The sequence below is a fragment of the Mycotypha africana genome, assembly GCF_025528875.1.
Source record: "Mycotypha africana strain NRRL 2978 chromosome Unknown BDF20scaffold_9, whole genome shotgun sequence".
NCBI classification, from domain to species: Eukaryota; Fungi; Mucoromycota; class Mucoromycetes; order Mucorales; family Mycotyphaceae; genus Mycotypha; species Mycotypha africana.
This window is the reverse complement of record NW_026515733.1, coordinates 1,368,919-1,394,403: the sequence shown is the minus strand read 5'-3', so window position 1 is coordinate 1,394,403 and position 25,485 is coordinate 1,368,919. Positions and strand designations below refer to the sequence as shown.

The 25,485-nt window shown below is 36.6% G+C and overlaps 10 protein-coding genes across 10 annotated transcripts; 6 read left to right on the top strand and 4 right to left on the bottom strand.

Moving 5' to 3' along the window:
- Nucleotides 1-70: 70 nt before the first annotated feature.
- On the top strand, nt 71-2,086 carry BDF20DRAFT_838237 (ribosomal protein S8e-domain-containing protein; the record flags this gene model as incomplete). The annotated part of the gene is made up of 6 exons (XM_053079137.1): nt 71-159; nt 409-551; nt 668-813; nt 1,114-1,181; nt 1,300-1,973; nt 2,049-2,086. 6 exons carry the CDS (start codon nt 71-73, stop codon nt 2,084-2,086), a joined length of 1,158 nt encoding a protein of 385 aa, XP_052933735.1.
- An 813-nt stretch (nt 2,087-2,899) lies between these two features.
- Nucleotides 2,900-4,776, bottom strand: BDF20DRAFT_838236 (kinase-like domain-containing protein; the record flags this gene model as incomplete). The annotated part of the gene is made up of 2 exons (XM_053079136.1): nt 2,900-4,453; nt 4,546-4,776. The coding sequence occupies 2 exons, from the start codon at nt 4,774-4,776 to the stop codon at nt 2,900-2,902; spliced, it is 1,785 nt and encodes a 594-aa protein (XP_052933734.1).
- A 617-nt stretch (nt 4,777-5,393) lies between these two features.
- BDF20DRAFT_838235 (signal peptidase 22kDa subunit) lies at nt 5,394-6,328 on the top strand (the record flags this gene model as incomplete). Its single annotated transcript, XM_053079135.1, has 6 exons — nt 5,394-5,420; nt 5,496-5,623; nt 5,714-5,799; nt 5,872-5,948; nt 6,023-6,138; nt 6,184-6,328. 6 exons carry the CDS (start codon nt 5,394-5,396, stop codon nt 6,326-6,328), a joined length of 579 nt encoding a protein of 192 aa, XP_052933733.1.
- Nucleotides 6,329-7,301: 973 nt separating this feature from the next.
- Nucleotides 7,302-8,848, top strand: BDF20DRAFT_825615 (uncharacterized protein; the record flags this gene model as incomplete). The annotated part of the gene is made up of 5 exons (XM_053077990.1): nt 7,302-7,436; nt 7,514-7,949; nt 8,190-8,315; nt 8,441-8,754; nt 8,828-8,848. Coding segments are annotated over 5 exons (1,032 nt in total), but the record flags the coding sequence as incomplete, so codon positions are not given.
- A 1,339-nt stretch (nt 8,849-10,187) lies between these two features.
- Nucleotides 10,188-11,142, top strand: BDF20DRAFT_711713 (uncharacterized protein). The gene has a single exon (XM_053076097.1). It carries the CDS (start codon nt 10,455-10,457, stop codon nt 10,974-10,976), a length of 522 nt encoding a protein of 173 aa, XP_052933731.1. The 5' UTR covers nt 10,188-10,454; the 3' UTR covers nt 10,977-11,142.
- BDF20DRAFT_887506 (uncharacterized protein) lies at nt 11,141-11,553 on the top strand. The gene is made up of 4 exons (XM_053082038.1): nt 11,141-11,237; nt 11,317-11,396; nt 11,417-11,480; nt 11,528-11,553. The coding sequence occupies exons 1-3, from the start codon at nt 11,199-11,201 to the stop codon at nt 11,478-11,480; spliced, it is 183 nt and encodes a 60-aa protein (XP_052933730.1). The 5' UTR covers nt 11,141-11,198; the 3' UTR covers nt 11,528-11,553.
- Nucleotides 11,554-12,023: 470 nt separating this feature from the next.
- Nucleotides 12,024-16,805, top strand: BDF20DRAFT_915702 (uncharacterized protein; the record flags this gene model as incomplete). Its single annotated transcript, XM_053084354.1, has 10 exons — nt 12,024-12,343; nt 12,400-12,472; nt 12,535-13,093; nt 13,165-13,430; nt 13,509-13,582; nt 13,648-15,375; nt 15,453-15,920; nt 15,995-16,070; nt 16,145-16,380; nt 16,439-16,805. 10 exons carry the CDS (start codon nt 12,024-12,026, stop codon nt 16,803-16,805), a joined length of 4,167 nt encoding a protein of 1,388 aa, XP_052933729.1.
- A 1,865-nt stretch (nt 16,806-18,670) lies between these two features.
- Nucleotides 18,671-20,349, bottom strand: BDF20DRAFT_948594 (uncharacterized protein). Its single transcript, XM_053084861.1, has 3 exons — nt 20,016-20,349; nt 19,762-19,928; nt 18,671-19,666 (listed from the first exon to the last, which is right to left on the bottom strand). Exons 1-3 carry the CDS (start codon nt 20,244-20,246, stop codon nt 18,745-18,747), a joined length of 1,320 nt encoding a protein of 439 aa, XP_052933728.1. The 5' UTR covers nt 20,247-20,349; the 3' UTR covers nt 18,671-18,744.
- Nucleotides 20,350-20,427: 78 nt separating this feature from the next.
- BDF20DRAFT_887494 (Sac phosphatase domain-containing protein) lies at nt 20,428-23,482 on the bottom strand. The gene is made up of 10 exons (XM_053082037.1): nt 22,993-23,482; nt 22,794-22,921; nt 22,574-22,723; nt 22,443-22,505; nt 22,348-22,381; nt 21,961-22,265; nt 21,635-21,882; nt 21,355-21,566; nt 21,022-21,287; nt 20,428-20,889 (listed from the first exon to the last, which is right to left on the bottom strand). Exons 1-10 carry the CDS (start codon nt 23,099-23,101, stop codon nt 20,608-20,610), a joined length of 1,797 nt encoding a protein of 598 aa, XP_052933727.1. The 5' UTR covers nt 23,102-23,482; the 3' UTR covers nt 20,428-20,607.
- A 110-nt stretch (nt 23,483-23,592) lies between these two features.
- On the bottom strand, nt 23,593-23,898 carry BDF20DRAFT_825294 (uncharacterized protein; the record flags this gene model as incomplete). The annotated part of the gene is made up of 1 exon (XM_053077967.1): nt 23,593-23,898. A coding segment is annotated over one exon (306 nt), but the record flags the coding sequence as incomplete, so codon positions are not given.
- Between the last annotated feature and the right edge of the window lie 1,587 nt (nt 23,899-25,485).

Genomic DNA, 25,485 nt, shown 5'->3' with positions numbered 1-25,485 from the left:
CGGTATATGTGTCCGAAAAAAATAACACATGAATGTTTCCAGGAAATAGCAGGAATGATTTATTGCTTTAATGGCCACTCAGTCTGCATCAATTTCTTTTTTTAATTCAGGGCAATACAACAGAAGTTTGTTTAATGTCGGCGAGCCCATCAATAGGATGTTAAAATGTTATACAATCAGATTCTGAGACCACCCTACTTATTTGGTAAACCTAAAAAAATCTTCTCGACGATACACCAATCTCCACTTTGATTTATTGCTACACTCCCTTTATTGAAAAATACCTCACCAATGAAATCTATTTCTCCCAGCAGCAACATTCAAACTTAAATTGGATCAATTGGGTTCTTCAGTTTTCTGATTTTTGGTTTAGACAAAACTGTGATATAATTGAACGGAATAAACCAGATTTTTGAGACTTCAAATTGTAGTTGAAGACCCAGCATTAAACTGGAGCCAGTTTCGTTCCAGTGATAATAGGAAAGGACTAAGAAGTTTTGCTGTATTGACATTGCGATTCCATAGTATCTTACTAGTTTTTGCAGACAAGGGTACTACAGCCACGGACTGTTTCCAATTCTTCTGATGAGTATTAAGCGACCAAATGGATTCTTTTTAACTTGGATCCTATGCCTTTTCTTTAACAGATCCAATTCTTATAATAAAGCGTTTATACGTGAGAAGGGCCTAAAGTTACGAATTGCGAAATACGGAAAAGAAGGGATCTTAATCCCCCGTTTAAAAGAATCTCTTCCTCAACATAACATTGACAACAATATTGCGAGGAAAGGGCTGCTGAAAGACTTAAGCATTGTAAAGTACCTTTTTTTATTCATCCCAAAAAGTATCTATTTTGTCGAAAAGCTGCAAATAATCTGAATTTTAACTTTTTTTCTGTCTAAAAAAATTGAAGAATTGATCTAAATCTGAGCCAAAAAAAACCGTATTATCGTGACTTGTTTCACTTTTCTTTTGAAGCAGACAAAAAGACAGAAGCATTAGGAAATTTAAAAGATCTTTCACTTTATCTGCATTTAGTAACGATATGGTAAATATTGAATAGCATTTCACTTGGAAAATAGAATTTTGTCAACTAACATTTTTACTATATAGCCCCAAAACGAGCATATTGAACAACACATTAAGAGACATGGTCGACGTCTCGATTATGAGGAAAGAAAGTAAGCATTTTTTCTTTTTTGATCTGACTTTTGGAAGTTTGATCAAACCTGTCTACATGGATTAAACTTGAAGTTGGAGTTTATTATATTAAGAAAACCGTTATTTGCTTCTAATTAGACGTAAGAGAGAAGCTCGTGCTGTGCACAAAAATTCTCAAATAGCGCAGAAGGTTCATGGCTTCAAGGCCAAGATGTTGAATAAGAAGCGTCATGCCGAAAAGATTCAAATGAAGAAAACGATTAAACAACATGAAGAAAAGAATGCTAAGCAGAAATCAGCTGATGCTATCCCTGAGGGAGCTGTGCCCACTTACCTTTTGGATCGTGAAGGTGAAGATCGTGCGAAGATTTTGAGTAATATGATTAAGCAGAAACGTAAAGAAAAAGCCGGCAAATGGTCAGTCCCTTTGCCTACTGTACGTGGTATTGCCGAAGACGAAATGTTCAAGGTAGTGAAGACTGGTAAAAGCAAATCAAAGCAATGGAAGCGTTTGGTAACAAAAGCAACATTTGTTGGAGAAGGGTTTACCCGTAAACCACCAAAATACGAACGTTTCATCAGACCTATGGGTCTTCGTTACAAGAAAGCACATGTTACTCACCCAGAACTGAAAGCCACATTTTGTTTACCTATCATTGGCGTTAAGAAAAACCCACAATCACCACTTTATACCCAGCTTGGCGTCATTACTAAAGGTACTGTGCTCGAAGTTAATGTGTCAGAATTGGGTTTAGTTACAACCGGTGGTAAGGTTGTCTGGGGTAAATACGCTCAAGTAACCAATAATCCAGGTATGTTTTACTCTTCATTGCAATTCAATTTTTGCTGGGATCCTAAAATTGTTTTTTTTTCCCTCTATATGATAGAAAATGATGGCTGTATCAATGCCGTTCTACTTGTATAGAGAAGTACTATAGGGCTTCTTTATCTACCTTGTTTACATTACGTTTAAGATAAATAGTATTAATATACAATCGGGTGTGAAAGCTTTTCATTATGGATTACATAGTAAACAAAATGTAGCCAATCTTATTCATTTTATTAACGACAATATTCGACGCACTCAACGTCTTCAACAATTAAATCGAGCTTGTCAACAATTTTTCTGTAATTTATCCAATAAATCTATATAAAGAATCTATTTCGTTTGCATGAGTATAAAAAGTATTTATTTTATTAAGTATTAGATTTGCAAGCAACTTTTCACAAGACGTTTAATATTAAAAGGTTATCAGGGAGTAATGTATAGTTTGATAATGCTCAGAATTACTATTGCCATGGTCTGTAAAGGTTGTGAAATGCATCAGTATATTACAATATTTTGAATTACATACCAAGTCGAAGCCATAAATCATAAAGAGTATTTCCTAATTAAAGACTACTTTACGTGGTCTGCAAGCTTTTAAAGCAGATAATATTCATTATAACGCATGGTTAGATTTTATAAATAAATAGAAGATATAGTCTTCTTTTTTTTTGCGGGTAATTTTGTGACCAGAGTTGTCCCCATGAACCTGAGGTTCAAAAGTCAGAGGTAACCAACGTTGTTCCACATATAAGACATCGAACAGGCAATCAATGACAAATTTATAATAAGTGCCATCTGTAATACTTTACATTAACAATGATTTCATGCTGATTCTATTTTATTAATAAATAAGAGTATTTCAAATTAAAAAAAGGGAAAAAAAAAAATGATCCAGTCATAAAGGTTCTGCTACTTAAGCTTGAATTCAAAAAGGTTTTGGATAAATCTGTTTTGAGTTCTTCCTGAAGCGACAGTAACAGTTGGTGATGCTACCATTGGTGATGGCACAATAGGTGAGAAATGCGTTTTTGCTGTCCTTGAAGTCGATGTTGTTGAAATAGTACTAGTTGGCGATGTACAAGCAGTACAAGTAATGGTGGCTATTGGAGGAAGAGCGTTGGCGATCGGCGGTAGAATGTCAACGATCCGGGCAGAAGTCGGAGGAGCCATTGAAGGGGAAGCAGCAGTAGTCAAACGTGAGGAGGGAGATAAAGACTCTGTATTCGGACTATTGCCATCGTCATAATCCAAAAAGCTACAAGGAGCGCCATGTATCCTGGCGAAGTACTCATTGCGAGGGTATTCAGTAGGTTTAAAGCGAGGCCCAAATTGATAGTCTGAAGTAGCACCATAAAGCAAAGAATCCGGAGTTAGGTCTTCTGGAAAATCAGGTTGCTGAACCACCTCTATACCAAGTTGATGCTCGTAATATAAATGATAAACAGATACGAGAGGATGGTAAGCCGGTGTAAGATATTGCGGGTCATCATAAGGTTCAGCTCTCAATTCCGCCACAGTCTTCAGTTTTGATTCACTAGCTTTTAAGCGTGCCACTTTTCTTGCAAGTAACCTATGTGTTTTTGATTCCATAATGTAGTCCCATTTACCTTTGATTAGATATTCCTTACCAAGTTTTAACTTTTCGGACATGAATTTCAGCATGTCAAGAGGGATTCCACCTAAAATGGGCAGACGATACGGCACATAATTCTTCACGCAATACTTATAGCCTTTATTCAACCATTCATGGCGCATAACATCGGCCAATTTGATTCGTTTATCCGGATTCGTTTGGATCATTTCCCGTAATAACTTGACACAGCTGACTGTAACAAAGCCTGGGATAGCAAAAACACCGCGTCGGATTTTATCGTGCAACCGAGGGACAGATGGATCCTCAAAAGGAATAGAACCCGTAACCATGCAATAGATAACGCAACCAAAACTCCAAATGTCAATTTCCGGACCCCAATACGGCTTTCCCTTTAACAATTCTGGAGCTGCAAAATAGAGGGAGCCGCAGTAGGTTTCTAATTTTCCTTCTGGACGAAAGGTGCTTGCTAAACCATAATCGACAAGTTTTATGTTACGTTTAGATTTGTCTAGCATGATATTTTCAATTTTCAAATCACGGTGTACAATTGAGTTGCGGTGCATGTAATCAAGAGCGCTGGCTATCTGCCTTGCAAAGTGGCGCGCTTCTGAATCTTCTAATCTCTGATTGCTGACAATATGATCCAGTAGCTGTTTACCTTCCATATACTCCATGATGAGATAGAAGGAATCTTTACATTCGATAAACTCTTTCATTCGTATAATGTGTGGATGTTTCATTAGTTTGAGGAGGAAAGCCTCTCGTACCATCCTGTTGTTCTTTTTCATATTATCTCTTGCTTTGTGGCGTGAGCTGAGTCTCAGATCTTTCTCATCTTCTGGAGCTTTTGCGACTATTTTAACAGCGCACTTAAGTCATTAAAATTTGAAGTTACGTTTGATAGTTAGCATTCTCTTAATATCATTTCGATTCTCGCTTCTGTCATGTAATATAATTTTACCTTTTCACCGGTTTTGACATGTTTGGCTAAGTAAACTTTGCCTACGCTGCCTTTTCCAACGGATACTATGAGCTTGTACTCATTGATCTGAACAATTTTATCAGGTTTGTCCTTGTGTTTCTTTATGATGGGTTCAACGGGCGTTGTTATAAGAGGCTCCTTGCGTTTGTCGTTAAGCTTTTTTAATACTCTTTTCTTCGTTGTTGATATAGTTGGATAGGATGCTGACATTATTTGACAATTGAAAGAAAAATTAGAAGAATGGAGGGAAAATCAATGGACATGAGCATATTCTCTTTGTATCAGGAATTTACGGCGAGGAGATTTTTTTACAATGGTTTTAAGCACTCTTTTTGGAGAAACTCTTCATGAGACCGAACATTTTCCGTACCTATTAGACAAAAAGGCTTTTTTTAGCGAAATACGACACGGAGCTTAGGAAAAACAATAAAAACAAAAAATCGTATGGTGTTTATCCTACAGGATTGTATAATTAATTATCTGTACGAAAAAATCATACGAAATAAGCCTATCAAATAGCAATATATATATTCTTTCCTTTGCAAAAAGTCATTAAGAGAATGAGAATTGATTTGCTATTGAAGATAGCATTTCAATTCCTGGCAGAATGAAGCTCTGAGTTGCTTGATAACTTCAATAGAGACAGAAAGGTTCATTGCTTTCAACATTCTCGCATAATGCATCGCATTATATAATCAATTTAAATTCAGCTTCAATATTCTCCTGATTTTCTTTTACAACCGTATTGTCAAATGAAAACGCGACAATTCATTGATATATTGCTGTATCGTTTTCTTTTCTCCAGTCCAAAATAACCACCCCTCTCAATGTACAACCTACAGCAAAGAGCTAATGTAAGTGGAAGCTAATGTCTCAATGCAGCGTTTATGGTGGGAATCTTGCACGACTAACATGCTAAATGCAAAAAGAATGTTTTCTCGTTTGCTATAACCGTAGGCGGTGTGGTGTTGGCAGTTATTGCTATTATCTCGGCTATAACAGGTTATGAATCAGCTAATCACCGACTACTAAAAGTAGATGCTGCCAATCTTAAAGTGTAAATCTCATACTCTCTAAGTGGTTGAAAGTTTTTCTCTAAAAAAAAAAAAAAAAAAAAAAAAAAAACTTACCTAGAAATTATTGATAGAGTCACTCGTCGATACGGGCCTGACGATACAGATTATCGTAGCAGTAAAAGTGAATTTGCCCGACTGTCGTTTGATATTGACGCAGGTAATTACTTTAATTGTTACTGAAAATTTCAGAAACGTATACATATTATTCTGATACATTCTTATTCTTCAGACTTCACACCTGTCTTCAACTGGAATACGAAGCAAATCTTTGTGACAGTAGTTGCAGAATACGAGAAAAAGAATTTTGTAAAGTTTGGACCGTTGCTATGAACCTTAGCCTCGAATCTTCATGCTTATACTTCAATTATATCTAACAATAGGGTCGGAACCATGTTGTTTTATGGGATAAAATCATTACTAGTAAAGATAAAGCTCATTTGAAGCTACGTAACGTCCGTAACAAGTATGCTATGATCGATATTAGTCAACAATGGAAGTAAGTAATGTTAATGCTTGTGGGATGCTTCTTTGGATTTAATAGTCTTATGCTGATTACTGATTTTAGTTATGAGAACGCAAACCTGACACTCCTTTGGGATATTACACCATATGTTGGCGTATTGCAATCAGGGCAATCCAATATAGGTGCAAAATTGGTTCTACCATCTGCTTCTATAAAAAAATAGGAATTTTATAGATGTTACTATAAGATAATAAACTTATACCTGCTATTATTGAGGAGTAATATTATATATGAAAATGAATCATACTGTATGAACAATTGATAGCTTTATTATTTAAAGGAGAGCACCGACGTCTTTAAAACCCACAGGGACTATAAAATCAGCTGGAATTACGAATATTTGAAGGGTATACAGCAGGTAAATGGTAGCTTTGGTGCTCAATAAATATGGAAACTTTTTGAATTGAAAACAGTATGATCAGGTTCATAACAATGTATTATAGTAACAATGGTTAATGGAGCTATCTTAGGTCAATGTTAAACTACTGTGTTCTGTTATGCAACGTGGAAAGTGCTTTGCAATGCATTGTACTACTCTGTTTTCTGTATGACGTCAAAGCCCATTAAGAGCAAAAGATAAACTTGTAGAATTCATTTTTCGTTCTCTTTTAATAAATCATTCTGGCATCTTCTAAGCATTGAGCAAATGGCTTTTCTGTAAATAACAAGCTTTCACTACTTGTAGAGTCAGTTAACTTGGCTCACGTTAACATTGTAACGGTTTTTACAGATCTGGCATCAAGAAGAATCTGAACAGAGCAGGAACAACAGTAAGAGTTTAGGTTTTTCTTTTTTCCTTTCAGGTGAACAAAAGCTATTTATTAATGACTGTTACATACAAACTAGATAAAACAAAGAACCGGTGGAGATAAGACTTTGGACAATGAATTTGAAGAGGAACTTGAAAGATTCAAATCGTACAGTAATAATAAAAGTTGAAATAAGAAACACAAATAGAATTGGCAACTGACAGTTTATATAAAACGTAATTATCTCAAAGGCTTGAGAAGAAATCCGATAAGTTGGCAAAGCATGCAAAAGAGTATATTGATTCAACAAGAGGTGGGTCATGTCTCCACAGCATAAACTTGATTAGTTCATGATTTATATCAATTTATCTTTTTTATATTATTCTAGCTATTATCTCGTCACAAGCAAGACTAGTTCAAACTTTTGAAAAGCTTTACGGTGACGACGCTCTGACCAATAGTGCTTTTATCGAGTACAAAAAGGCTTTGGAAGCCATTGATAGGGAAGCAAAAGATAACTTGGTAAAGAACACTAATAGCATACAGACAAAAAAAAGTAAAAACTCAAAAATGTAAGCTTGTTTCCAAACCAACATCAGGACCCGGCTTATCAAAAAGCGGTTCTGGAGCCTTTAGCCAGGTTTGCTTCTTATTTCCCTGAAATCAATGAAGCTGTAAAACGTCGTAACAAAAAGCTGCTCGACTACGATGCACAGCGCTCTAAAGTTAGAAAATTAATTGACAAGCCCAGCGATGACCCACAGAAACTGCCGAGAGCTGAGCAAGAAGCTAACTTAGCAAGGGAAATGTACGAAAGCATCAATACCATTTTGATCCAGGATTTGCCTAAGGTTGTTGATCTTCGTGTGCCTTATTTGGATCCTATATTTGAAGCCTTAGTCAAATCTGAACTGGTCTTCTCTCAGACTGGATATGAAAAAATTGAGGGTATGAGAAACTTCATGCCTTCAAATTACGAAAATGATAGTCGAGTTGACGATGTTCTTCAGCAAATGCGTGGTTTGACAATTTGTGGTAACTTCTAAGTTGCAGTTGATGGATTCCACTGCGATCAAATAAACTCGAGAATAATTGGCAATAAAAAATAAATAATGTAAACTTGCATGAAGTTGTGCAGCGCGTTTGAGGTGTGGCTTAATGTATATTTTGCAAGTCACATAATCTTTTTTCCAAGTTGTTTCGCTGACACAAACCCTCCTTCTAAAGCTCTTTTAACTGCTTAATTATAAACACCACTTCACGACATGGCCAAAGAACATAAGAAAGAAAAGAAGGTCAAGCCTGTCAAAGAAGACGATTCTCTTCGCTTTTTATCTCCCATTGCTCATCCTTTAGCAGAAGAAAAACTTACAAAAAAGATCTTCAAAACTGTTAAGAAAGGTAGAATATTTGTAGATTCAAACTATTTGGGCACAAAAGTGATCGCTAGAGAACTATATTAGTTTGCATTTCGCTTTATTAATCGGTTTACAAAATTGCTTAATTGTGCATATTCGGAATTATAGCCAGCAAAGTGAAGCATCTTCGACGTGGTGTAAAGGAGGTCGGTAAAGCTCTTCGTAAGGGTGAAAAAGGTCTTGTCATTATTGCTGGAGATATCTCCCCCATGGATGTCATCTCTCATTTACCTGTTTTATGTGAGGATGCCAATGTTCCTTATGTGTTTGTCCCATCCAAGGAACAGTTAGGCGAAGCCAGTGCCACAAAGCGCCCCACTTCTGTTTCTATGGTTGTGTTTGGTGGCAAAAATAAGGACGCTAAGTCTGCCGAAGATTACAAAGACTTGTATGAAGAATGCTATACTAAGGCTAAGGAATTGGTAAGGGTTTTGTGTATAAAATCACTTCAACCATACAACTTCTGATTTGGTAATTTTTACTTTTGTAATTTAGGACGAAAAGCTTGTTTATTAATCATTCAACCTCATTGACGAAATCTCTCTGTATATATATTATGTTAAGAAAGTCTTATGAAAAAAGTTGCTAAGATTGATGTAGAATAAAAATACGATTTTATTCACTCTTGTAGATCAATAGATAGTACTATATTCACCATTATGATAAAAAACTCTTGTTGCGCCAGATTTTTAGATCAAGATTATGAAATGATGGCTTTTGTTATTAAAAAGATTGCACACTGGTAACGTAGTGTTGTCATAAACAGTCTGTCATTATTTGTCAACGACAGAACACTTTGAGCCAGATGATTTTTGTTTGGGAGATTTTCTTGCCTCATTGAATTCGAACTCACGGATTCCATCAATGTTGTGAGGCTGTTTATTTGCATACCTTTTCAATCCATTAACGTACAACGCATATTCAGACAGATATCGTCTAAATTTATAGCAACGGAATACTGATTTTTCAAATTATGATACGGACTTTCATACTGTTTGCTTCAGACGACAATATAATAGATTTAAGAAATACCATAACTATTTTAGATTTTGTTATTTACAGTTTGAGACGGATTTTTAGAACTTTTTTTTTCTTTTTTTAACAAAACGGAGGGATGACGAGGGAACAAGAGCAATAACCAGCGCGATTACCTACGCTGTGTAATATGTTAAGCATACTATAACATCAAAAAGTTGAGGAGCAGAGATACGTCACTGTCTGTATATAGCAATGATTTTTTAGAACTTTGGTGCATGTTGGTAAGAGCCGTTACTTATTGAATGATGTTGTCAATGAAGCAGTTCTTTGACAACACGATACGTAGCAGAACATACACAATTTTAAAACACATTGTTCTTCCCCTTTGCTTTCTTCTTTTCAGCAAAGATGAAAAGGCAAACAACGCCTCCCAGCTCAGAACGGCCATGTAAAGACCCTAAACTGCACATGGGTAAGACTGTTTTATTTACAGCTCTATCAAAAAATCATCAACGTTGCCCCAGTTACACACACACTATTACCAATGACAGGCAATGATTCTTCTAGCGCTTCTTTATCTGCACCAGTGTTTTCAGAAGGTTCAAAATAAAATCGACAAAAAAGAAGCTCTCAAAGATTTCAAAGCTTCAAACAAATCCACAAAAACGAGTATTTGTCCTCTTTGTAAGCAGAACGACACATGCACGGCAGGCAAGTAATCTGTGTCCAAGCAGAAAGATAAAAGTACCTACTTGCGACGAAGACGAAAAAGTGGAAAAGTTTGTTATTAAAACCACTGTGTCCAACGTTTGCAAAAGTGAGCAATTTTGTGAACAGATTTTGAAAGTAGCAGCCTATACTTCAAAAGTTTTGTACTTGGGATCTCTGTTTGTCAACTACCTGTTCATCAAGTTGTTTGAAATCAAAGATGCTGATGTTCCTGTTATTGAGCAAACTCTGTTCACAAATATCTTTGCCGTGATGACCGGAAATGGTAAGAAGGCACCGAACGACATCAAAGAACATTTCACGACCTTCTGTGTCCTGACGACTTTGGACCCGCAGCTGCTAAAAAGTATAAACTACTCAAGCGTTCTTTCCATTGCCGGTAAACAGTACGAAACACTTACCAGAAACTACATACATGAAACACATGATAAAAAGATCAATCATGTATTTTTTGGCTGTGTTGTCTGATAATAATTCTGTAAACTTCTGTAAAAAATTTGACGGTAGCAGAACGAAAATAATAGCACATTATATCTATGGAAAGAAGCAGGGACCAAGCCCCTCATGGCCTGCCTCTCTCTCTAGAAGTGATGCTCTAGACAAGATAGTCGCCAATTTCACTGCCATATGGGAAAAGTATCAGCCAAGTGATTGCGACTTAAAAACACTGTATTCTAAGCCGCACTTATTCTTCAAGTGGTTCAACTTTCTCTCTAAGGAGGTCCAAAAGAAGGTTTTTATTATGGAGCCACAAGCAGCAAAAGTTGCATCAAAGGCTTACATTCTCCGAAAACTTCTCGAAATTCCATTTGCTGCTACGTTGAATAGGCAGAAGTTTAGTTCTCTGCTTGAGCAAATATTAGCAGCAGTCAATTCAGATAAGCCTTTTCTTCCGGGGAACAACCACAGAACCTCGCGTCACAACAGATATCCGTGATACAAGTCTTCATCGACACCGTAAAAGGCAGAATCAATGATGGAACTTTCCTACAAAATACACAGATACTAGAGGCCATCGCTTTGTTTTTCACTCGCACCATTATACTTAGTCAAAACCAAGTCAATCCAAATCGATACTCAGGCGTTTTAGAGATTAGCGAAAGAAGCAAACGTGGATGGCTTCAATACGGGCAAAAAAACTGACTCTGACCTTACTGATATGTATTATCAACTGTTCAACTTCAAGAAACTAGGCTTGGTCAAGGTCAAAGTTTACAACTGTGAAGAAGCAATTCGAGTAATTACCTCTCAATATCGATGAATATTTGACTAGCCAGATATGTAATGTATGCAAACATCGAAGTTTGGAGAATGACACGACAGCAGCATCAAAGCGAAGAGTACATGCTGTATTGCAGTGTAAAAATTGTAATACAGTTTGGGAATTGCGACGTCAATGCTGCCAAAAATATCTATGATATTTTCATGTTTGCTGCAGTAAATGACAATCAAAGACCTGTGGTTTTCAAGCGAGATTAGTTTCATTTTCATGTGTGATTGATATCACTCCTTCACACATTCCTACAGTGTAAGTTAGTAAGATATTCATAAAGTATAACCAAAGGCTGAATGCTTACTGTTTCGACCTTATTTACTCAACTCACAATTCGGTAACAATTTGGGTAATTTCTGGTAAGTACGTCTGAATTTATAACTGAATTTATCTAAAATAAGTTAATATCTTTTCTCATAAATATGTTTAATTTTTTCTGATTTTTATCGAAAAAACTGTAACTGCTGCATTTTTTCATTGTAACCACGACCTTTGAACCAATCATAGACGTTATGTAGTACACTGATTGTTGAATTTCATCATGCTTGTCAAATTGTTCGATGAAGTTGACACTCGAAGTGGTCCTTATTTACGCAGTCGAGTTATCACTTGTACAATTTGTTCATTGTAAAGCATCAAACAATTGTTCTAATAAACGAACCTTCAGAAGTAGAAGTGCTTTAGTATATTAATCAAACACAACTTCAGTTCATGGTGTCGATCTTTAAAGCAATTCGCGACAATGACATACAATTACTGAAGTATTTCATCGATCTTTCAGTCGGTGATCAACAGCGTCAACGCTCTAATATCGCTAATATACCGAAGAATGACCTTCAATGGATACAAAAGTATTTGAAAAATGCCGGTTTGAAATATTTCGACTTAAATAAACGTTCGACAAAAGGTCGAACACCGTTACATTATGCTGTTACCTGGAACAGAGTTGAAATAGCAAAATTATTGATCGATTGCCCAAATGTCAATGTTAACTTATGCGATTTGGAAAACGGCTGGACTGCCCTTCACAGGTATGCTAAAATAGATAAAGTCGTCATATTTTACTTCTAAAATAAATATGTTATAGGTGCCTCTATCTTGGGAATATTGAAATAGCAATAATGTTAATGCAGAGAGATGATATTGATGTGGGGTTGAAGGTGCGTGGAAAGAGTTTAACAAAAGTATTCATGCTTGTACTTACTATATACCTGCTTTAAAGGACTACGAAGGTTTGACAGCATTTGAATTGTATAACAGTACAGTGATAGATTGTTACCCCACCGAAAGTTCAATTTTAATTGATAATGCGGAGACCAATATTGACGATATGGACTCAAAAGACCATTATTATCACCATCATACAGCATTTGCTAGACGAGGGGGTACTGATCTTTATACTTGGGGCTTTAATACAAATTACGTGTTGGGACATCCAGATTCTGAAAATCGACTACGGCCAGAGCGAGTAAAGCTACAATTAGAATCTCATAAATTACCGTTCTTCATGCAAAGGCCACACCATTTGATACAGTCTGTTAATATGTCAAAATATCATATGGCGATCTTAACAACTGAGTGCAGTCATAACCTTTTATTATGCGGTTTTGGAAGAGGCGGAAGATTGGGCACGGGAAAAGAATTAGATACACAGTTCACGCCTACACCTGTCCAATGGCCGGAACGGTTTGCATCTGTCGCCTTGGGACGAGATCATACAATAGCGGTAACAGAAACGGGCAATGTAGTAACTTTCGGAAGCAACCAATACAGTCAATTAGGTATGTAATACTTTCAGCAATAACATAGACTCAAACGATATCATTGTAATTTTTTGGCACTTTAAATACAGGGTATGAGACGGAAAACCAGCAAAAAAAAGATGAAGCTCCTATGCAGCTCGTTCCTCGCAAAATACAGGCTCAAACTTTGAAGAAGCAGCCTATCATAGGTGCTGCTGCCTCCAGAATTCATTCTGTCGTTTACACTCGCAATGATATTTTTACCTGGGGTTATAATCAAGGGCAATTAGGATATCATCAGCCTGACGATGAAGTTAATCAAATCTCACCGAGGAAAGTGGGTATGCCGACGGAGATTTTGCAGGTTGTTGCAAATGTACGTCCAAAATTAATCTTTGTCATATACGCTTCTTTCAATAACTGCGGGTATTAACTACTCATTGTGTTTCTGCAGGATAACGCCACTACTATTTTGACCAAATCCCATGAAATAATTTTGCTCTGTAATTATACCCAGCAAAAACTATTGTAACGTATATTAAGGAAGCTTTTTACATGCAAATTTCAATTATTAATACATCATCTATTTGTAGTCTGCCGTCAAGTCGATTTCCAACTGGTATTGCAGTACATAGATCAGAAGCAATTTATCCAATAAAGCTTTTAGGAAGTGAGACAGACTATTTAGGTGCAATCACCAATACGGGTGATATTTTCATATGGACATGTCGTTCAAAAAAGCCGCGCAATTTTGTTCAAACACAACAACCAACAGAACACAAAAAAAGCACTAACAACTATTCAAACAGAATGTTGGTTACAATATCCGCTCCGAAGCGTATATGGAATTATGACAAATCACGTTTGGCAGCTGTTGATGCTGCCATTGGGCAAAATGGCGAAATCCTGATTTGTGTGCAATCGGGCTATGTATTTAAGGGGCATATTGAGTCCAATAGCTATAAATTCTCTCAAGTGCCACAATTACAGAGATGCATACACGTCTGCGCTAATTCAAGTGGTGCTTTTGCAGCTATTCGGTCAGAGTATGCTCTACCGGCCATTACAACTGAAGTTGTATCGACATTAGAAAAAGATATAATCAAATCTCTTCCACATGCAACAATTTCTAAAGACTTGGCCGAAGAAATTAAACGGAAAAGGACAGAGATGGAAATCGCTATTGAAGCTGAAAACATTAAATGTAACAATATGAATTTGACAGAACAAGAAATGGAGAAGTATTTATCTGAATGTAAAAGCAAGATACGCGAACGGTACACCAATTTGGCTTTAGCCTCTGTTGAGGATGGTTGGACGCAGATAACTCAACTAGCATTGAACGATGAAACGTTGGATATCGTTTTTAATGTAGATAACAGAGAAATATATTGCCACAGCTTCATTTTAAAATGTCGTAGTGGCATTTTTGAACAGCTTTTGAAAATGGAAGATCGTTCAGTAGTGAATGATATGAAATTCACAGTGAGAAAACAAGGATCAACTGATCGAATTGTTATTTATATTGATTCTTGCAATTTGGCAGCATTGCTCTTACTTATCGATTATGTGTATACCGATCAGTACGAGCACCCAATGAAGGCCTTTTGTCAATACCCTGCTCTATGCTTTGAAAGTATGGATGCCTACTTTACCCCAACAACCAATATGATTAAAGCCGTGCAAAAAGATTTAATCACCCTATCTAAAATATTCTCTTTGCCGCAATTAGAAGCTTCGGCCCAATCTTCGTTTAGTCATAAACCTTTACCGACTCTTACTGATCACTTAAGATTATTGCTGGAAACGAAAAAAGGAGCAAATATTACATTGCAGCTCAAGAACACGGCAGAAAAAACGAAATGTCATGAAGTTATTGTACGGCAGAGATGTCCTTTCTTCAAGCATTTATTTCAACCTGGTTCTGTTTGGAGCATGAATCGAAAAAAGAAAGCAAAGGCTGTACAAGAGAATTCTGATAATAATTGTGTCACAGTCAGCCTTGACCATATATCTCCAACAATCATGGAAATATTACTCAAATATATATATTTAGATGAAGATGAGTCAGTTTTATTCCAAAATGTTGTCGCGGACAAGGAAGAGACGATGTTGGATATTTTATTGTCAACGCTTTGTGAAGCCGATGCACTCATGCTAAATAGATTGAAGGTCATCACTGAGAAAGCACTCGTTCCTTTCATTAAACTGCGGTCTGCAAGAACAATAATTGAGTATGCAGATAACTATCTTGCAGACAATTTAAAGCAATCCTGTCTGAAATTTATTGCTGTTAATTTACCGGTTTTCCTCGTATCACGGTTGGTTGCCTATTTCTTTCTATTCTGCTCTGTATAGAAACTATCTACCGATTATACTAATTTGATTTTTATGATAGAATGCTGGACCCGCTTTCCCGCTCTTTAGTTATCAACATTGAGAATTATATTCGAGAATGTCAAATCAATTTTATGCCACTGGTATCACATTTACCGCCTGTTCTTAATCATATTAACGATCCGGATGTACAAACAGAGGATACGGAAATATCTAGCTCATTGTTTGCTTTATCTAAAAGTGACAAATTCATCAACACATTTACTGAAGTCCTCGTTACCTACTATCCAGAAAAAGCTTCCTCAGTGGAGAACAAACCTGCATTTATGAAAAAATCCATTACAGATGGCTCGCAAATAATAGAATCGCTGATCAAAAAGGACGATTCTAAGGTTATGAGCTTAAAATTGAGCAAAGGCTCTCGTAATGGCTTGGATAAGCCCGAGGAACGCTTTGAGGCACACTCAGTTTTAGACCAGCAGCGTTCTTCAACAGGTTGGGCGCCGCTTACTCCCGCTTCATCAATTGAGTAAGTGAATAGTTCAAACTTTAGCAGTACGATATACCTGAAATTTAACGCTTTTTTTCTTTTGGACGCATTAGTAACCCTTCTGTTTCCTTGCGAGAAATTATGGAGACAGAGATGCGTCCATCCGAAACTATGCCTAAGATTTTGAAGGTAATAGCTCTCCATTTTTTCACTTTCCTTAACTTTCCTAGTCCCCGCTGAAGTATAAAGCATTATATTATTAGTCAACTACAGTTAAAAAAGTTTCGCAGAAAGAGCGTAAGAGGCTCGCTCATCAGCAAGAGTTGGAATCTATGTTAGAGAATTCTGCATCTTCTTCAAAGCCAGTTTGGGGAAAGCTACCGACTGTTGACGTGAAGCCCATTGTTAAGATTATAAAAGAAGCTGCAAACAATTCTGCGGAGCCGTCCACTTCGAAAATTAGAGCACCGTCGACGGGGGACAACAAGGGCAAGAAGATGTAAGTATTTGATTATTCCTCATTAAAATGGACTCTACAGCTAATAGCAAATGCAAAGTTATATTCCTGAGGAGTATATAGATGATATAGAAAACTTCAGAGATGTCGAAGGAATCGATGTAGAAGTACCCATATTCAATCCCGTAGAGAGTTTTGGTCCATCATTTAGCCAAACTCCAATGCGTTGCTTTAATTTCGATAAGAATGATCGCAGAGGGGCACCGAGCCCTAAATTTTCTTTACGAAATATTCAACAGCAACAAAAAATGGAAGATAGTTGGCTTAAAGGGAATAAACCGAAGAAGAATATATTAAGAATTCAAAAAGAAGAGGAAGCTCTTAGAGGTATTGCACAATTCTATGTTCAAACGTTAGATGTAATGACGGGAGAATGGTTCGAAGTGAAGCAGTTATCTAGCAAGTAGAATTTGGAATATTCGTATTGCTTCAAAAGATATAGTTTGTATAATGATTGAATGCGTTTTTTGCAAATGGTTTTTGTTTGAACATACCAATAAACATATGCTTTCTATTCTTGTATGTAGGCATCAGTGTTAATTGTATGCTACTTTTGTGACAGTAAGATTTGGCAACCGATTAGAACATTATCCGTCACAGTGTTTTACTTACAACTGTAAAAACCAGCGGATGGTTTTCTGATTAGTACAATAATGGATTCAAGTCCTTAAAATTCCTGCTGTTGGGATAACTGAGAAAGTGCATGCATGCCAACCATCACTTTGTTAATATTGCATTTGAGCAATGATAAGTTCATTTTGCTCTCCATAAGAAGGTCGAAAAGAGTTAAAAGGGGATGGGGAAGGTAGATTATCGATTCTCAATGGAAAAGAGCTACCCTTTGTTGATAAACCTTTTAATAATGTAGAGTAGTCGTAATTGTAGTAGTAGCACATCAAATATGTTGGTGATAATGATACATTATATATTAGCAAATGCTGTAAAAAGTGAGAAGCATTGAGTGATTGTAAAGGAAGGAGGAGAGGGAATCAACTCGCTCTTTCAAAGTAATAAAAGTAAAGTACTGTGTATAACTATCATCTAACATCTACTGTTACCTATATAGTGCGTAATAAATTGATGCGCGTCGTATATTGCACGGCTTAACCCAAATCTTAGAGTTTTAAGAGCAGGCTTTTTCCTCTTTCCGGTTTTCGAATTTTGCAAAATGCTGTATAAGGAATAGAAAATTGGCTTGTTGTTTTCTTTATTATCCCATCACCTCTTCTAAATAATCACTATTACTGCTGGCAACTCTCTACAAAACGCTTATCTCAGTTGTATTCAGACCAAATCTATCAGGCGAGCAAGTATTCATTCTGTTATACTGAAGTCTGTTCTATCCAACTATTCTATCTCAAAGTCAAACTGTCCACTTTTAATGCATATCACATTATGAACACTGCTAAGGACACAGTACTATAACATGGATTATACGGGGTTTGCGCCTATGTATTGCACTCTAACCTTATACATCAATGAATCTCTCGTCTTACTGCTGTTAAGAACGTAAATCATAATAGACTCACATTGCGAATACTACAACTTTTATGCCAGATATCGCCCATCAACATCACCATTTATATCTGTATTACACGCTGGACGAACCATTAATATACCTCCTCCTCGCAAATGATGAAATTTCATACTTAGTTGTGGAATAACCTTTAGCATATGCTACGTATTTGTTCAGCATTCAAGAGCAGTATGAGGATTCAATGCCCTCTGCACCCCGAAAGGTTTGCAGTAATTGCTGCTATTTGATTTGAGCTTATAGTATTCGCAAGTTGCTTGAACTCACCCTTTATTCCAATGAGTTGGCAATGAGACTTACAACATATTTTGTTTTGATTGAATGACAAATGTCGTTAATGAATATCTTTTTAATTGACGGTCTTCTTCTCTTGGGATCTCGAATAAATAATGTTAAATATAATACTTCTTCAATATAATTTCAAATTGCAATAATAGCCTTTTTTAATTTATGTCACTCAAAAGATCCCCAATTTCATCTTGTTAAAAATAATTTTACAATCAAAACCAACTTTTCCTTTCTTCGTTTATTGTTAAAATTTGTTACTTTCAACAGCAAGAATTCCTCTAAATTGAAGATACTGTATGCAGCCATTAAAAAAGGAATGGTTCCTTGATGACATATACTTTAGAAATTTGAAAATTCTAATCAATTGAAAATGATAACAGTCAAACAAAGATAGAACTGTAGGCTATAACTGCCACGCTAACAGCAAAATCAAGTTAGGATTTCGTTCGTTGCAATTTAAATTTTATTTAGCCATCGTGGCTGCTACATTGGGACAGGAGAAAAGTAAATATCTGCCTACTTTTTTATTGTTCAGCTTTTTCCTCAGGACGGAATTGTTGGCGGTTGGACATGAAGAAGTCCGTAAGTGGGATGGGTTCACGACCAGTTATGTTGCGTACATCGTTACAAGGTGCAATAGGTGGCTTCATGTTACGGGCACTTCGGAAATGATTTAATATCAATTTTATATAAGCATGAGTCAAAACCATAGAAGGACGAGGATAGAACTCGGGATTGTCTTGGAAATCACCAGACAAAGCTTGAGATCCTTGTTGAGTACTATGAAAAATATTCTTCGCGTCCAGAAGAACTTGGTTGATACCAGCTCCAACTTCGACATGTTTTTGCTTGACTTTGTTGATCATGTTGATAGGGAAAATAGCATCTAAAGAGTCAAGAACGCCACTTCCCTCTTTCTTCGCGATGGACATCAAATATTGCTCAAGCTGGTCTTCTGAAACAACGACTGGTTCAGCCTTGAGATTACTTCCAGCTTCACGGAGAGCGAAGTTTAAAGCTTCAGCAATCATATTGAAATTCATCTGTTGGTTGCTACGAAGCTCATAAATTCTTCTCATTCTGGTTGAAGGGTTGTTGTTATCAGGGCCCTCATCGTTGTATTCTTCGGCACGAGCAGTTGTATCACTGCTATCCAATGGGCGCTGAGTAGACCAAACCATTGATTTCTTCGAAAGAGAAGCTTGTGCCAAACAAGAACAGACATCTTTAATGTTAACGGTAGTCAAGTACGTACTGTGATCAATTGGCATGCCAACCATTCCCCGGCTTTCCATCATCCTTGTCCAGAAGTACATAAACTGCTGAATGAACGGAAGTCGGAAGATGATGTAGTAACTATATCTGTATTGCTGGCGAGTGTAATCTTCTAGATGGCGTAATTGTCCAATGGGAGTTTCTTTGTCTTGGAAGCATTCGACCCCCATACTAACATATTTCAATCGAATAAGCAAAACGACAGTTCAGACATACATTTGAGCAACTACATCAGTAATTTGGAAACTTGACTATAATATACTTACGCTGAAACCATAATCACTCGCTTAACTTTCTCGGTAACAGCACAATCAATAATATTTTTACCGTATTCCATAACTCGATCGGATGTTACAGGAGGAATGAAGATCATGGTCTTGATATGATGCTTCATTTCGTTACGAAGCATATGGATGCTATCATATTGGACTTCCTGCATTTTGATAAATTAATTGAAGGACCAGGTTAAGTTCAAATTTCAGAAAAAGTGAATTATTGACAATCACATGGAATATTTTACCTTCACTTCAATGCCCCTCTTTTCGAGATGGGAAAGATGATGCTTATTTGCACAGAGCACTTTGACGCGATAATGCTTTTTTTTCAACTGGCCTTCCCTTCGGTCTAATTGGTCAGTAATGTACATGGCCGCCGTTTGGCCGACATAAGAGTCGCCGCAGGTGATTAAGATGTACTTCTTATCCTTGGATTCGATTTGAGGATCAGAATGTTGTTCAAGGGCGCTAGACATTTCAAAGCCTTCTGTGTTTAAAATAGAAGAAAAGAGTTTACTCGACACAACAGCAATGCAAAGTTTTTAGTCCTTTATATACAGGTTGTATCATCAAGATCCAACGGATTTAGCGAACTTGTTCAACTCTAGAAGACTACAAGCAATGGGTGGGAAATCAGAAATGCCATGACGTATAGTCGTTTATTTGTATAGCATAGCCAACAATGTAACTTGAATAATCAAGTTGCAAGCAACCTAGCAGGAAAAGTTCTTTTCAATATGTACATTATGTTTATTTCTATTCATGTTTAGAAGTTAGTTTATGAAATAAATGGAAATTTGCTCGGAGAATCTATGATATTGCCATGTCGTACTATGTCTAAAGCAGGTCGGATTTACTAAGTTCAGGAGGAGCCATCTTACCAGCTTCGGTGAATTCAGCGCTTTCAATAACTTCTTCAGTATCAGGCAATTTGACAAGCTTAGGCCACTGAACAAAATCTTTGCCATTTCTTAATGCAAATCGAATACCAGAAATCAAAACTGATAACCAAAAGAGAAGTAAGAGGAAGTAGGAAGCATACGATTTAAAGCCGGAATAATTTGGACGAACAATATTCAATGCAAGCATGAAGAGTGAAAACATTAGAATATAAGGAACCTAGATGATAAAAGTAAAAATGATGTAAGAAGGACAAGCTGAAAGCAGGCACAAAACAATAAACAGTTCTCCTTTTTTTTTGGGGGGGGGTCGTATCTTTGAATTAAAATGCAAATGAACAAAGATACTTACAACGCGTACACGAAGAGGTCTAGTATCCTTGAATGGGTTTAACGAAGCAGTTGCAGTCGTGTCAACATGAAAGTTACCAAGGAACAAATCGAAGGCATCTTGACGATTACCGTCCATGAAATTGTTTTTGATATAACGAGTAATAGAGTTTTGCAAATCTTGCATAGCACCAGCCTTTGTGCGCTTACCGGTTCTAGTGAAATCCGTCTTAAGAGCACCTGTGCCAGAGTAGACACAACTGACACCATCAGCATTATCAGCCCAAACTATAAACAACAACATAATTACTATTATGCTAATCGAGCCTTATTCGACCGTATCTAAAATTTTTACCATTTCTATAACTGTGCATGAAAGATTCTTGATCTTCTAATTTTTGACCATTCTCTAGAATACCAATTTCATTAAGTTGCTGAGTCATAACCCATCTGGCAAGTGTACTTTGAACAACATTAGTACGATCCAAGCAATCCATGCAGTTGGAACGGACAACCGATGTTTGCTTCTTTAATAAGCTATTCTGAGTTGTGTCATAGAGTGCATAGCTAGAACAAAAAATTTACACGAATCAGTAAAGATGTATGTACGTTTTTCATGACATTATTAAGTTTACCCTTGCTCAGTCAATTTATCCTTCAATTGATCTACTAAGAGATGAATACGTTCCCAACGCATCTTTGAACATTCAGAGTGAAAATCAAAATGAGTATAAAAGATGCGTGGATCATTTAATTGTTCAACAGTACGGGCATATGCTTGCCCCATAGGAAGCTCATAACCCTTCTTGTTGATTAAATTGACCAAAATTTGAGGACCATATATGCGAATTTGCTCATCAAAATGAGCGCGAGCAGCAGCCAACTACATCAATAGCATTAACCGTTATTAGCGTTCTGATTTAGTACACACAATTTTCTCATGCTTCGTTCAAGAACATACGCTCTTCTTATTATCGCCGATCCAAAGACGAGGTGTATATTTGAGGTTGATCACTTGTGCCCAGAAGACAGGAATAGATCCTCTGGTTTGAACAAACGATAGGATGGTCTTACCATCAACCTTTCTTGTAGGTGAAGGACCGTCGTACAAAACAAGTTGCTCAGTTTCAACAAAGTTGGAAACATGTCCCTCAGCGTTGATACCACGTGAAAAGTAACGAGTACCTGGGCGATATCTGCTTCTGCGAGTAATCAACCCCCAAGAAAATGTTTTGTTGTTGATGGTGCACTTATCCAATTCAACAACTACAGCCAAAACGCATAATTGTTTGTAAATCTAAGTTCTATTTTGATGATTTTTCTTTTCGATTTTTTTTCTTCAACTTACAGCCTTGCATTACCGGTAAAATATAGTTAGAGAGCTATCCTTTTCAAATCAGTAAAATAATCAGGTCTATTGAATTCTCAGAAAGGTTGCCTTACGTCAATTTGCGAGTTAATCAATTTTGAACAAACAAATCGATTCCAGAAGAAACGGTCATCTGCCTACATAACAGCAATATTTAGTCAGGCTGTGTTATTATGAAATAGATTCACAATTGTAATAGTTTTACTCTTTTATATAAAGGCTCCATTGCTTTCTCAGAAGTATATTGTGCTTGTCTTTGAATTGTTTGAGTCAAGTCATAATCATAAGAGAAATAAAATATGTTCTTTTTGATGTGTGTTTCAAGCAAGCTAACATATTTGTGTTCTTGCGCCGTCTGTTCAGATCATAAAACTTATGAGTGATACAAGAGTTTACATAATGTTGTGCTGTAAGCTTTAATTTACCTGATTAACGCTCAACTGGTTCAAGTTGTGAGCCAAAGGTAAAATTTGGAAGGCGCCAATACGATAAATCTTTTTACCTTGAATAGAACCAATTTCTTCACGATCGGTAATAACCAACATGTAATCACCTGTATATATTGTTTGTACTGTAAGTTTTCAATTTGCTTAATGCTTACGAAATGACCCAATGTAACCTTACCTGCTAAAAAGCGAATGAAGCCCATAATGCCGTAAACATCCACGACTCCTTCTTGCTCCCAAGCGGGGGGAACATTTCCTATACAAGCAGTCGATAATATTATTCTCATTATGAACGTCCTGGCAGTTGGTTACCTTAAAGGAAATTTACCTGAAAGTTCAAGGTTTCCTGAATTACGATCGACAACCAAGTTTGAGCCTGATTCAGGTGCTAACACATAATTGTTCTTGGTTATATATCTGTACAATGCAAAGGAAAGCAGCTAACGTTAAGACATGTCGTCGCATAAACTACAAGATGTACATGCCGCTTACAGCTTCAATTCTGTGTACATCTTGAATTTAATATGAGATGTTATGACGGAGAAAAATGACTGAACGGTGAGGTCTACAGCAACTTAGGATTGTAATTACGATTAAACAAGATTTTTATTGGCAAATAATTTTAACCCCGCATGAGCACATAATCATTATGAGATTGAATTGCCCGGGTCAGATCAAAATATAAGGAAGAAGGTGGCTAAAAAACCTTTTTGATAGTCAATAAAGGAAAAAGGCAGTAGAGAAGGGAAGAGGAAAATAAGGTAAATCCAGGACTAGATTAGTCCTGAGTAAGCCACTGGACTAACTTGTTACCAAGAGTGGGAGTTTCTGGGGGAGTCTTATCATGATGTAGATAGTCAAGCTCGAATAGGATTTGACATATTGCGGGCCATCGAATTTCCCAGCTGGAGAAGCGTTGAAGGTTTTGTTTGTTACGTGTTTTTCTGGTTGGAAGCATGTTGAGAAGAAATGATATTGGGTCATTTACTGTGAAGGGCATTTGTAATCGACGGTGCATGTGAAGGCATATTATTGAATGTTTGCGGGTAAACATGACATTAGGGTGATATATGCACGGTTTTGGGAGGATTGTAATTACCGTTTTTTCGCTTCAGATTCGAACGATTTTGAAAAAAAATAAGACTTTTTCATTCGACAGAATCGGACAAATTTGGCGATTTGTTTTAAGCACTTCCTAGAATAAAATCGGATTGATGGCAGCTGTTCAACCTAAAGCACCCTTAGAAGCGGGAGCATAGCAGCCTAAATAACCCTTCTTTTACATATTTTCCTCTTAGAGCCACTTTTGAAGAGCTAAAATATAGACCTTATTGAGTGTAAAGCTCTGCTTGCAGATTCTGTTGAATATACGGAAACAGATAACTTTTACGCCATTCCAATACATCAAGAGTAATAGAGTGACAATTGTTTTCAGGAAAATGTTGTCATCTGTACTATTCTCACTTTTACCTCTTTTTTTTTGTTTATTCATCTTTTTCTTTCTTTCGTAAAAGTTACTTAAATTCATATAGTATGACACGGCATAAGCTATATGCCGAAGCTAAAGCTCTCATTCACGAAAAGAAGAAAGCAAAGTTAGCTGCTCTCGCTGATGAAACTGCCGAAAGTTGAAAGAAGATGGAGAAGTATGAATTCCTAGTATTGCTTATGTCTACTGAAAACTTACAATATACTGTAAATATTGTATTAGGCCAAAAAAACGGTTAAAGGGAAGAAACGTGCAAAACAGACATTCTTTTTTTAAAATCTACCGCGCTTCCAATATAGAGTTCCGATAATGTATCGGATCTAAGTAATATACCGGGATTTTGTCCCATATGTACAATGGGTAATCAGCAGGAAACCAAATATCATTAATAAATGATAGAGTAGGATCTTCAGATGCTAAAGGCGAGTATACATTTTATCAATAATATATCCAAAAATAATGTACACAAAATTCCAATTTTTTTTGTTCTTTAATCTGAAAATCACTTCAATGCTGTCCGAAACTGAACTGAAAAGACTGCACTCAAAATAGATATTCCTTTTCAGCCTCCAACTTTGAAACCCAGTGCAAAAGCTCTAAAAGGTAACACAACAGGAGCTAATAACTGCGACGCTTTTGCTGTATCCAAAATTCATGCAATACTATAGCTATGTGAGCTTATTTGTTGATGTAGTTCATATCACTCAGTTTGTACAACAGTTTCCTGTAACTCACTTACATATGTTGAATTGCAGCAATTTCGCTCGGGCTGAACGATGCTTTGGGGTATAGCAAAGTATAACAAGTTGTATAGAGACCACATTGAAGAGTCAATAAAGCAATATTAGAGAATGTATCCAAACGAATAAAAATAAGGAAATCACAGCTTTTTGCTTATCTATCAACAGAAGTCAGCTTGCTCTTTTATCACGGATGAGATGATGTTCGCATGCAGCCAGTCCGCATATACCGAAAGGTTACAAGCAATATATATAAGGAAAACTTCTTTGAGATGATAAGAAAGCATTAGAAGGAAAGAATGTAAAGACAGTAATAAAAGAAAGGTGTTGCTAGGTTCCTACAAGCCACTTTACGTTGAAAATGTTTGCGGCTTCGTAATAAATAATGTCACGCTTGATACTTTGGAATATCCTCACAAACTAGGCTGCCTCTTTCTTTCTA